General features: G+C 42.7%; 1 protein-coding gene across 1 annotated transcript in view; it reads left to right on the top strand.

The window, feature by feature from the left end:
• Nucleotides 1–12,426, top strand: part of BRWD3 (bromodomain and WD repeat domain containing 3) — a 50,934-nt gene that overhangs the window by 24,750 nt on the left and 13,758 nt on the right. The window contains exons 14-27 of the mRNA XM_058813931.1: nucleotides 129–282; nucleotides 1,415–1,549; nucleotides 1,947–2,075; nucleotides 2,476–2,701; nucleotides 3,348–3,518; nucleotides 5,041–5,224; nucleotides 5,666–5,759; nucleotides 6,354–6,503; nucleotides 7,958–8,034; nucleotides 8,658–8,835; nucleotides 9,577–9,693; nucleotides 10,822–10,929; nucleotides 11,977–12,101; nucleotides 12,306–12,388. Coding sequence (XP_058669914.1) covers nucleotides 129–282; nucleotides 1,415–1,549; nucleotides 1,947–2,075; nucleotides 2,476–2,701; nucleotides 3,348–3,518; nucleotides 5,041–5,224; nucleotides 5,666–5,759; nucleotides 6,354–6,503; nucleotides 7,958–8,034; nucleotides 8,658–8,835; nucleotides 9,577–9,693; nucleotides 10,822–10,929; nucleotides 11,977–12,101; nucleotides 12,306–12,388 — 1,931 coding nt within the window. The remainder of the gene's footprint in view (nucleotides 1–128; nucleotides 283–1,414; nucleotides 1,550–1,946; nucleotides 2,076–2,475; nucleotides 2,702–3,347; nucleotides 3,519–5,040; nucleotides 5,225–5,665; nucleotides 5,760–6,353; nucleotides 6,504–7,957; nucleotides 8,035–8,657; nucleotides 8,836–9,576; nucleotides 9,694–10,821; nucleotides 10,930–11,976; nucleotides 12,102–12,305; nucleotides 12,389–12,426) is intronic.

Here is a 12,426-nt window from a genome sequence, read left to right as displayed (position 1 = left end):
TGCCTTAGCCAGAGTCACAGAGGTGCCTGTGATCCATCCTCCCCCAGATTTCATACTGAATTAGCCCTCCTAAGTGTTTCCATATGTAGTTACTGATTTATTCCTTTTTAAATTGCTGATTTCCTTAGAAACAATGTGGCATCTGGAGAGGACAAGGTCACCAAGCTGAAGGTGACCATGGTGGCTTGGGATCGATACGATGCCACCGTCATCACTGCAGTCAACAATTTCCTCCTCAAAGTGTGGAACTCGTCCACAGGGCAGCTTCTCCATAGCTTATCTGTGAGTACAGTTCCAGGGGGCAATCCCAAGTGGATGTAGATCACTCTGAGATTGATTTGAGGCTGAACTCATCACCATTCCCATGACAAGGGTTTGAAGTATCCGGCTGTCCCCTGCCTGCTGGGAGGAGGGTGCACCATGGGACAGGAGCTGATGTGTAGGATCCTGGTGATTGCTGGGAAGCCTTTGGAGGCTCCATTTGTGCCCTGGTGTCTCCTTCCTCCCCATGCCTCCCCATCTCAGCAGTGCTGAGCTGTGACACTGCCAAGCCTGTGGCAGGAATGGTGACCAAGCACAGTTCCAGTAAATTGAGGTGTCGTGTGTCTCCCTGATCTGGGATGTCCTCTCAGTGACTCCTGGCACATCTGTGTGGGATCTCAGCACCTCAGGATGGAGGTGCAGAGAGGCCGAGACCACCCTTGGGGGGCTCGGGAATCCTGGAATGTTGCCAGAAGCGTCTGGTGGCAGGATTTTGATCCTACACAGGAGATGAGACCTGTATGAGGACTGGGAGGAATTCACTGGGTGAATGGTGAAGGGATAAGTTAGTTAAAGTGTAAAACACAGGGTTTAGGATTTTGGTACAGGGGGGTCTAAAGAAGTAAGATGGAGGAATTGGGGCGTGTCCTGTCCTTCTTCTTCTTCTTGGCCTCCATCTTCTGTGGTGGTGGTGGCACTTGGGGATTGGTTATTACTAAAAGTGCACCGGTTAATAAGAGTAGAAAGTATTGGAGAAAAATGATAAATATTGTACACGTAACTTCGGGTATAAAGATAAGTGACCGCCCCGGGGCTTGGGGAGTGTGCCCATGGCTGACTTGCTGTGCAGACCTCTGTCGGGCTGAAAGAAAATCTTTTAGATAAACAATTAATAAACACCAAGACCGAGACAAGATCAGAAGTCTCTCCTCGTCCTTTGAAGCGTCGGCTCTCCAAGGCCATCCCTGGGCCTTTCCAGGCCACCTAAACAGCTCACAGAAAACCTTACAAGCCTAAACAGCCGAAAACCTTACAAGTGGCGTCCCGGAGATATCGCCGAACATAAATCAGCCGGGAGAAAAATGAAATTTACACATCTGGAGGTACCACATGGAGAAATAAAACTGCCTTTTTTCCCCTGCTGTCATTGCAGGGTCATGATGATGAAGTTTTTGTTCTGGAGGCTCATCCCTTTGACCAAAGGATTGTGCTTTCGGCGGGACATGATGGGAATATTTTTGTTTGGGATATAGACAAAGGAACAAAAATTCGCAATTACTTTAACATGGTAAGAAGCATCACAGAAGGTTTGGTTTTTTCTTTTTTCACAAAACTGGTCTTTATACAAAAGCAGATTTCATGAAATTCCTCTAGAGCCAGTACAGTTCTGAGATCTTTGGTGATCTTGCCCTATGACTGCCATTAACATAAAATGTAGATTTCCAGGTGGTTGTTCCAGAACATACATTAAAAGTTGGGCTGAAATTTCAGGACCAACTTTTTACTTCAGGACCAAAGTTTTACTTTGTTATTCAGTTTAACTCTAATAAATAAATCAGTCTTGAACAAGATGAGAAGTCACAGAATGAGGATTCAGTACGTGTTGGAGCACAGGGGAGGTGTTTGTGAAAATGCTCTTATAGAGTGTGTCTGGTTGTGAAAGGAATTCTCTGTGCTTGGTACAGATTGAGGGCCAAGGCCATGGAGCTGTTTTTGATTGCAAGTTCTCACCAGATGGGCAGCATTTTGCCTGCACAGACTCTCATGGACATCTGCTACTATTTGGTTTTGGATGCAATAAATATTATGAAAAGGTGGGTTGAATGAATTTTAAACTCTTCCCTGTCTTGACCTGATTTTGTCTTAGAAGTATTTGTGTTACAATTTATTCTCTCAACCTGCCCCAGACAAAATAATAATTAGGTCATGGAGCAGTTGCTGTTTATCTAAATCAAAAAGATTTAGACAAGAGACTCTATAGATAGAGGAGAAAAGCATTTACTCCTCTGTCCACCTCTCTTAGCCTATTTTACTGTTGAATTTCTGCATCAGGCCTTGGTAATAAACCACATTTGTGGTAGGAATCTGTTCTCTGTCACAACATGCCTTGTGCTGATCCCACATGTAGGAGTTGTGCTTTATGGGAGCCATTCCAGAGCAGCAAGACAGCTGCAAATGTCCATTGATTTATTTCCTGAATTGCTTTTCTTTCAGATTCCTGATCAGATGTTCTTCCACACGGATTACCGGCCCCTGATCCGGGATGCCAATAATTATGTGCTGGATGAGCAGACTCAACAGGCTCCACACCTTATGCCTCCTCCATTCCTGGTGGATGTTGATGGAAATCCTCATCCCACGAGATTCCAGAGGCTGGTGCCAGGGAGGGAAAATTGCAAGGATGAACAACTTATTCCTCAGCTGGGATATGTGGCTAATGGTATTCTGTCTGAAGCTCATGAATAATACAAGTGTGGCACAGTATTGAGCACCAGCTCCTGGGATGGTGCTGTGAGGATGTAGAAATTAATGGTTTAAATTCAATATACAGGTAGAAGAGAGGGTGGGGTGGGGTTATGTGTGGAATCAAATTCACTGGAGGCAAGAGTATTCCAAAATCTGTGGATTTTCCCCAGGTATGTGGCAGATGTTCAAAGCATTGTCTATTAACCTCTGTAACTGTGGATGTGAGAAAGCAAGCAGGAAGGTGGGGAGGACATGGAAAGCCAGCTTTTGTTTTGTAAAAGAGTTATTTTTTCTTCCATGCACAAACTTTAGGCAAAATGTTGATCTCCAAAAATACCTTCCATTCTTACCTACTGAAGCATTATTTCTTTCTGCTGTTTCTAATGGCTTGTGTTTATGTTCTACATGTGGTCTGGAGTTTTAGGATTTTATTGTAACTTCTCTTCTAAACTTTGCCTCCATTTATTACATGAGAGCAGAAAGCCAGCTGGTGATCAGATGTTTTGCAGAGCAAACAAATTGTGGTGCAGAGTTTTAAATGGGATTATTTTATTTCTGCGCTGTTTGCTAATACAGAAATCCATCATTTAATCAGCATTTGTGGTTTTGTTCCTGTCAAGGTGATGGCGAGGTGGTTGAACAAGTCATCGGGCAGCAAACCAATGACCAGGATGAGAGTATCCTTGATGGAATGATCAGAGAGCTCCAGAGGGAACAAGATTTGAGACTAATTAATGAAGGAGAAACTCTTCCAAACCCTCCCCTCAACAGATCCCACTCTGTTAATGGAGGTCAGTGTCCAGCCTTATCTCCATCAGTTCCTTCCTTATCACAGGAAGGACTGATCAAACTGTTAATGTCAGTTCTGACACGTTGTCTTTGAAGTTCTTTTCTCTCCTCCTCTTGTACACCTTGTTAACCCCTGTGGAGCACTAGGATGTTCTGTGGATTCCAACAGGGGAATTATAAATTTAAGGGGCAGCTGAGGGCACCCAATGGTCTAACTGGGCTGTATCTGATTGTTTGGAGTTATTAGACTGGAATTATTCCTGCTATAAACCAGTTTCCTGAAAAATAAGCGTGAAGTTCACTGTATTGTGTTGATATCAGTGCAGAGATGAAGCTTCATAACTGCAAAATGCCAAAATGAAGGCATATAATTAGGGGCTGTCTGTGGAACACAGTGTTGTGACAGACTAATGGTTTCCTGCTGCAGCACAAGGCTGAGCATCAGTGCTAATAAAATAAACATGTTGCTCTGTCTTAGTGTTTCCTTAGAAAGCTTGAGATTATTCTCCTGGTAAGTGTTCTGCTACTGTGATTTTATTTTTAATACACAGAGTGATTAAAAATTGAAACCACACTCAATCAGATGTGAGCAGCTGAGTGAGTGCAGCTGATGGGAGGGAGCAGATGCCCAGCACTGTGCTGCAAGTCAGCCTGAGCCTTGGGAGAATTCACAGCTGCTAATAAATCACTTCTAGGTTAAGTGACTGATTACATGTGTTTGAAGTAGATTTCCTGGCAAAGCTCATTAGGATTTGGATGTGGAATTGTTTGTGTTTCAATCCAAGAAGAAGAAAAATATCAGGGAAAAATATGAAAATGCATTTTTGCTTTGATCTAAGTTGATATTTCAAAAAGGTTGCCTAAAAGGCAGCTTCAGCTCACACAAAGTCTTTTCTGCTGCTTAGGATGTGTTGATGTGTTGTACAGCCCCAGTTCCCAGTTTTATTTGTGTGTCCCTGTAGTTGTGTGAAGGAGTTTTCAGATACGGGTAGTGTGGAAATCAGAGCAGTTCCCTTCTGGAGGTTGCATTGATGAGTGACTTTGCCCACATGAACTGCCCATTTGAGTAAGTTAATTGGATTATGCTTAAAGTATTTAAACAGCCAGATATTTTTATATAGCTTTGCACAACCATAAATGCAATATTATCATTTGATATACAGCATTTAAGCCTGTGGGAATGATGAAGGAAAAGTAAGGACAATGATAGCAGTGATTCCATTATTATCAACCTTGTTTATCGATCTTTGTGCCTTTAAATTGTGGATGGGATACAGAGAAGGAATTGTTCCCTGTGAGAGTGGGGATGCTGCCCAGAGAAGCTGTGACTGCCCCTGGGTCCCTGGAAGCGCCCAAGGCCAGGTTGGACATGGCTTGGAGCACCCTGAGCTAGTTGAAGGTGTCCCATGGCAGAGGCTGGCACTGTTTCATCTCTAAGATCCCTCCTCACCCAACCACCCTGTGACTCCATGATTTTATTGGTGGTCCATGGAAGTGAAGAAGCCCTTTCTTTTTCTCTCCCAGCCCTTCGCAGCCCGGGCTTGGAGGTGGCCTCTCCCCCCAACGTGGGGCTGCGGCGCAGCGGGCAGATCGAGGGCGTGCGGCAGATGCACCTCAACGCGCCCCGCAGCCAGATGGCCACCGAGAGGGACCTCATGGCATGGAGCAGGAGGGTGGTGGTCAACGAGCTCCCTCCAGGCATCAGCAAGTAAGAGGCTCAGAGTGGGATGAGAGATTCAGTTGTGTAATGTGGAATGATCCTTCCATGCTCCTGGAATGATTTTTCAGCTTTGGCGCTTGGTTGGTTGGGTTGTTTGGAGTGTTGGGATCAGAATGGAGTTGAGAATGGTAATTCTTTCTTTTCACAGTCCAGTCTTTCCTCAGTACTCCAAGTACCACATTTTCCTCAAGCTTTATTTAAAAAAGACTTGAAAGTAATTTTAATACATTGGAAAATAATTATGGCTGCTCAGCTAATGACTTTGTTTCTTTAACTTGTGATTCCAGGAGCAAATGGATGGATGCTGCTAGGGGGGTTTATGCACAGATTTCTTAGAGCTGCACAAGTATTTTAATGTATATATTAAGGAGGCTGTTGAGTTCCATGATAATTTAATGAATATAATGTCTGTTTCTTGTGTATAATTAGGGTCCAGGAAGAATGTCGAGCTGCCAAAGGTGAAATAGAAATCAGTTTATACACTGCTGACAAGAAGAGAAAGCCATCCCACACATTACAACGGGTGAGTTAGTGCTCTGGAAGAGACAGCCTGGGTGGGAAGCAGTTCTGAACAACAAAAATAAGACCAGTAAAAAACCTCAAACCAATTTTATTGAATTATTTAGAAGATCAATAGTCCTAATTGTTTCTCTGGCTCACAGTCTTCTTCCTTCTGTAACTGTGATTTGGCTGTCTGTAATATCCAAATAGTGGTAAATCTCTATCCTTGAGGTTTCGGTGGTGGGAAGATGCTGGGAAAGGAAAATCGCAGAGCCACGGTGGGTTTTCAGTTTGACTTGTGGAAAGCAGAGGTGCCAAACTTCTACAAGGGCTAGATTTATCTTATGCAGAGACTGCAGGAATTTTATACAAAAGAATGGTATTTTCAATCATTTCCTTTCCAAAGACTGCTACTTTATAAAGTAGAATTTCTGTTAAACCAAGAACGCGCACCTAAAACATCCGCAGTGTGTCAGAGATACTGTCTAATTGCACAAGGATTTCTTACTGCTCCGTTGTGACTGGGATGCAGCGCTCAGCCACTGTAACCAGGCACTTCTTTGGTGTGTAAAACTGCTGAGTGTCTCCCTGATGTGTCCCCGTTTTGCCCTGGCAGAGCGAGCTGCAGGCGGGCGGCGGGCGCTCGCTGCGCAGGAACCAGCGGAAGCGGCAGCACGCGTACCAGACGCGCTCCACCATCGAGCACAGCCAGCAGGGAGCCAGCCACAACCCCTGTGCCCGCCACGACTCCGACAGCTCCTCTGAGGTCTGAGCCTCCCAGCAGCCTCCAGCACCTTCCCCCTTCCCAAATCCACATTCAGGTTCCATGTGTTTGCTGGAGGGAGGAAGTTTGTGCAGCTGATGCTCAGTTTGAGCTGGAGCTGCCAGGGCTGGGGTGGGGGGCAGTAAAAAGAGGTTTTTCAAATGTGTTTATGGCAAAAGGCAGTGTAAAAATAATATTGGCCCGTTCCAGGATGGGAATGGTCACCTCACAAACCTTTGGCACATCCTTTGTCTCCATCTTCAACATGGATGATGGAGCAAAGGGGTCCCAGTGCTCTAAGCTGGAGGGCCATGAGTGAGAGTGATCAACTCCAGTCAGCCCTGAGCTTGTGTGGGATCTGCTCCAGCTGGATTCCTGCAAATCAATGGGGCCTGAGAGAATTCATCCAAGAATCCTGAAATTGCTGCTGATGCTATCACAGAGCCTCTCTTGATGATTTTTTGAGCAGTCTTGGGAACCCAGAGAGGTTTTGGCAGGAACAGGACCCAGGGAATGGCTGGAGCTGTGCCAGGGCAGGCTCAGGCTGGAGATCAGGGAAAGGTTCCCAGAGGGTGTCGGGCACGGCCCAGGCTCCCAGGGCACAGCCCCAAGGCTCCCAGAGCTCCAGGAAGGTTTGGACAACACTGCCAGGGATGCACAGGGTGGGACTGTTGGGCAGGGCAAGGAGCTGAGCTCTGATCCTTGTGGGTCCCTTCCAGCCCTTCAGGATATTCTGAGATTCTCCACATGGGAAGAAACACTCAGGTCATTGAGTCCCTGGGATTTGTGGTATTCCTGTGGCATGTTGGTTTTGGAGAGTGAAGGATCATTTACCTAAATGCCAGGACAGGGTTCAAAAGTAGCTTAAAACAGCTCCTGTATTTTTGGAAACCTGAAACATTTTCAAGTAAATTTAACTGGGTTGTGTTAAGCCACTTGCTATTTTGGGATTTCATGCGGCACATGGATTCTGGGTCAGGACTTTGATTTCATTTTGCAGTGCTTTGATTTCATCTACATCTGTAGACTGCTGTTGAAAGAGATTGAGTATTGGTATTTATCATTGATTTTGGCAAGGGAAGAACTTAAAATATACCAGATAAATATAACTTGTTCTTCTTAAGGAAGAGAGTGAACATTGCTGCTTTGTAAATGCATGGAAAATAGAAAACAGCTCAAAAAGCTGGGCCTTGAGCATAAAATTTATTAATCAAGCACTTAAAGAAGAACTCATTCTGTAGTTCTGATATAATTAAAATTCACATTTGTTCTAAAGGAGCTATAGAAGGATATATTATAGTATTAATTAAGGTATGGGAAGAAATTGTGGATTTATTTCTTTAAAGCTAAACCAGCCTTGAATGGAAAGCATTTCTTGTGTGACACAACTTGCTTGCAAACAAAAATGATATGTTTTACCCTTGGCCCCAGAGTGAATCCTCTTGTTTTCACTACAGGAAGATGAGACTGTTGGCACAAGTGATGCATCCATGGATGATCCTGTGGCAGCCTGGCAGAGTGAAAGCAGTTCCAGGTACCTCCACTGGGCTCTGAATTGGGAACACTGGTTTATTATGGGATTTAAATAGGACAGTTGATACTGAGATACTCAGACTTCATTTTGAAAATTTATTTTTGATCAGTTAGTCATGAAACATTTCATATTGTGATTTTTTTCTGTTCTTTTTCTTTTCCAAGTCAAAAACAATTCTAAAAAAAGCCTTTTATAAGAAGATACTGGCTTTAATTAAGAGCTACTTGAAAAAAATCAATGCCAGTTTGCCATATAAATCCTGTACTTGTATTATTTGGTATTGAAGAAGTCAGAGCTGGATTTTTAGGGAAGTGCTCTAGTTCTTTAAATGTTCCATGCATTTTTTGTTGCCAGTTCTTATGAAGTCAGTCTGTGAATCAGTGAGATAATGAGAATTAATATCAACCATAGATGTAGTTTTGCTGTGAGTTTCAAATTGGTAAAAGAATTTACTGAAATCACAAATCAGAGAGCACTTGTTTTTCTTTAAATTCACATAACAAAATTCTCTGCTAATCCTGAGCAGAACCAGGAGAGCAGGTTGAATGTTTGGACTTTTCAATTCCCTATGGGGAAACTGAAGTTTTCTGTTCTCTTTCTTACAACTTTTTTATTATCTACAGTGATTCATCAAGTGAATATTCAGACTGGACAGCAGATGCTGGGATTAATCTGCAGCCTCCAAAGAGACAAACCAGGCAGGCAGCTCGGAAAATCTGCAGTAGTTCTGAAGATGAAAATATGAAGGGAACAAAAGGGCTGGAGCCAAAGCGAAGGAAACTGAAACAGCCAAGGAAGAAGGTCAGCATATGTAATTCTTTGTGTCTTTTGTACTTTATGAATATAAATACAGGTTTTAGTGGTTGTTTTCAAAGTAAAATATTTTATAAATGGGCATAGAGTAAAAAAATATTTATAGAGATCACAGTAATTGTGCTACCAGTGGTAGAGAGAAATTTTATTGTTTGTTTTATTGGGCTTCCATGTTTCCCACAGGTGGTTCTTCATTTCAGATTCCCTTTTTTTTCCTCTCAGGTTTATGCTCTTCACCACAGTCAAGTTTACAACAGGGTGGTTTTGTTGTAAAATTATAATGGATCTGTATTGTATTGACATAGTCAGATGTCTTTTTCCTGGTATTTTTTAAAAGACATTTAGAATATTTATAAAAATGCAATTTATTTCTTTATTATAGTACCACAGACTGGCTTGAGTTGGAGAGGTCTTAAATATCACCTTATCCCACCCCCCTGCCATGGGCATTTTAATGATTTATGAATGTTTTAAGCCATTTTAATGATTTGTGAAGGTTATAATTTTCAGTTATATTTATAACAAACCTGTCTATTTAGTGGAGGTTTTGGGAAGGACGACACTCCACAGTTTGCTCTTCCTTGTGTCTTACCTGCAGTAACTGCTGTACGATGAGTTTTCCGTAGTAATTAACTGTACTCTCAATATTGTGTTGATTGCATTCTAAATTAATGCAGATATTTAACTTCTCTATGTAACTTACTGTGTAATGTCCCGATGTGTGTTTAGAAAGCCAGTGGGCTGCTGTCCCTGGAAGGGGAGCCCAGTGAGGAGTGGCTGGCCCCGCAGTGGATCCTGGACACCATTCCCCGCCGCTCGCCCTTCGTGCCCCAGATGGGGGATGAGGTACTGCCCTATCCTGGTTTGGAAAGCCAGGTGTCTGCCCTGAAATGGAAAATGTAAACCCCCTCCCTCCGAGTTGTTGTAATTTTTAAAATTAAGGGGCTCTCGGGCAAAGATATGGGAGCAGGGAAAACAGTTCTTTATTAGGGAAGACAAAAAAACCCCAAAAACAATGCAATAATACAAAACAACACTGTCAGAGTCAGAACACGACCTGACACCCTGTTGGGATGGGTGTTGGTGGCAGTCCCATTGGTGGAGCCCTCCTGGAGTGGCAGATGTGGTTCTGTAAAGCACTGATCCTGTAGAAGGGTGGAGTTTTCCACTGAAGATCCAGTGGTGGTGTAGATAGGCCTGGTCTTCCTCTGGGAATCCACTGGGAAAGGGCTGCTCCTCTGGGAATGCAGTGGGCAAAGGCTGCTGTGGTGTTCCAAACCTTAGATTGTATCCAGGTAGGAATGCTTGGCTCCTCCCTTGGGCGGAGCATCTCCCCATGGGATGCTGGAATTGGATCAGCCATGCAGGGACACTCACTGGCCATGGACAGAAGATAATTAATAATTAATGGCCCATGAACAGCTGAGATCTCCTGCAGGGAGGATTGGCTGTGGGAGAGATAAAGAAAACTGCCCAGTTACAGAAGATGACTGCCCCACCTCTGACAGATGGAATAGAATACACAGCCCCATTTCCACATTCCAGTCAGCAGCTCTGCTTGCTTTGGACTCTTCTGCCCAGCAATATTTGCAGGGAATTGTGCTCAGGACAGGCTGAGTTTTGATAACTTTGTTAATTCCCAAGCAGTTTGTTGTTTACAGATTGATGTCTTGTGTCCCTTTTTTTGCTCAGGTAAATTGGGATTAACATGAAAAATCAGTTGTGCATCTTCACCTGCACATTTGTTAATGATCCTAGTTTTAAAGCACAGAGCAGGTGCCAATTTGGCTGATAGAAATATTTTTAATTAGAAGAGTGTTTTATGATGAAATAAATAAGTGTGCAATGTGTTCTCAAAGGGATAAGACCTGGTATTATGAACAGGAAGAGCACAATCATTAAAATAATTTGCTGTACTTTTCTCATTTGCTCTTTTTTTCTGTTTAAATTTTCTCTTTTTTTTTCTCTTTTAAGATCATCTACTTTAGGCAAGGCCATGAAGCTTATGTGAGGGCAGTGAGGAAAGCCAAAATTTACAGTATTAACATGCAAAAACAACCATGGAACAAAATGGAACTCAGGGTAAGTTCAAGAAATACTTCAAAGAGCTGAATGTCTCTGTAATGTTAAACTGACATGAAAAACCAACAAGAAAAATGTGAAGAAAGGATTGCTTTAAAATGCTAATATCAAAGTTTTAATTGTAAATATTAAAGTTAATTTTTATTAACACAAAGTCTTTACATCTGTTCACTTCCTGGTTTTTGATTTGATTCTCAGGGGTCTCTTTTCACACAAATTATTTTTTCCTGAACACTGAATTCATTCAGAACCCTGCACTGCAGAGCTGCTTGTGGTTATCTCACCACTCTACAGTGACCTGAGCATTTGGGTTCTGTTTCTTGTTTTTAATGCTGTGGTAAGAAATCATGGTGTAAACACCTAAATGTGTGCAGGAGTTCTCTGAAACATTGGATCTTGCTTTGGATGAGTTCCCAAGCCTTAATCCGCAGTATTCCTTATTTTTTCCTGCTTTCCTCAGATTTCATATCAAGAGAAGAGCCCATATATGTGCTCATGTTCATTTAACCATGCTGGTGATTCTATTAATGAAAGTAGTTGCTTTACTGGGAAAATACCCAGTTACCAGTCCCAGATATTCAGTGATTCCAGCTGTGATTTTCCAAGGTATCATCAGTTTGTGAGGAAAAGGAAATAGCTGTTCACTTAGGATGGGCTTTGACAGGACATGAACATAAAGGCTATTGTGGGATTCCCATTTTCAGAGGAAGAATTTCCTTTTTTCCCACTGTGCAAGAGTGAGGGGCCCTGGGGTAGGTCAGGGAGAGCCTTTGATGTGCTTAAAACTGAGTTTGTTCCTTAGAACCTTCTTAAATAATTTGTAGGAATCCTGTTCACAAACCTGCCAAGGGAATGAGCTTCTTCATTTTTCTTTCTGTGGTGACAGTGATTGATTTTAGTATTGGGGAAAGAAAAATTAATGGGTGAAATTACCTGTGCTGTAGAGTGGAAACATACTTGGATTTTATTAATATGTTTCACTTAAAAATGGATATTTTTGGTTTTGGTAAGATAAAATAATGCTGTTCCATGCTTCTTGCTAACTAGGAACAAGAATTTGTGAAGACTGTAGGAATTAAATATGAAGTTGGGCCTCCCACACTCTGCTGCTTGAAGCTTGCATTCCTGGATCCAATCACAGGCAAAATGACAGGAGAATCCTTTTCCATAAAGTAAGTCACTGGAATGCTGATGACATACTTCAAGAGCTTTCCTTGCAGTGTAGATGCTCCCCCCTCCTCCTTTCTTATTTCCTGTGCAAGGCATGATGATGGCAGTAATGGTTATCCCAAATGCATGGAATTTGAGGACTGTGCAGTTCATCTAGAACTGCATTTCTGGGTAATAATAACTTTGTTTGGTCTTATTTCCTGAAGGTACCATGATATGCCAGATGTTATTGATTTCCTTGTGCTGCATCAGTTTTATAATGAAGCCAAAGAAAGGAACTGGCAAATAGGTGAGGTTTCTTTTCCCCAATTCCATGTGTTTTGCACC

The sequence above is a fragment of the Ammospiza caudacuta genome, chromosome 14 (assembly GCF_027887145.1).
Source record: "Ammospiza caudacuta isolate bAmmCau1 chromosome 14, bAmmCau1.pri, whole genome shotgun sequence".
Taxonomy (NCBI): domain Eukaryota; kingdom Metazoa; phylum Chordata; class Aves; order Passeriformes; family Passerellidae; genus Ammospiza; species Ammospiza caudacuta.
This window is presented reverse-complemented; position numbering and strand designations above follow the sequence as displayed.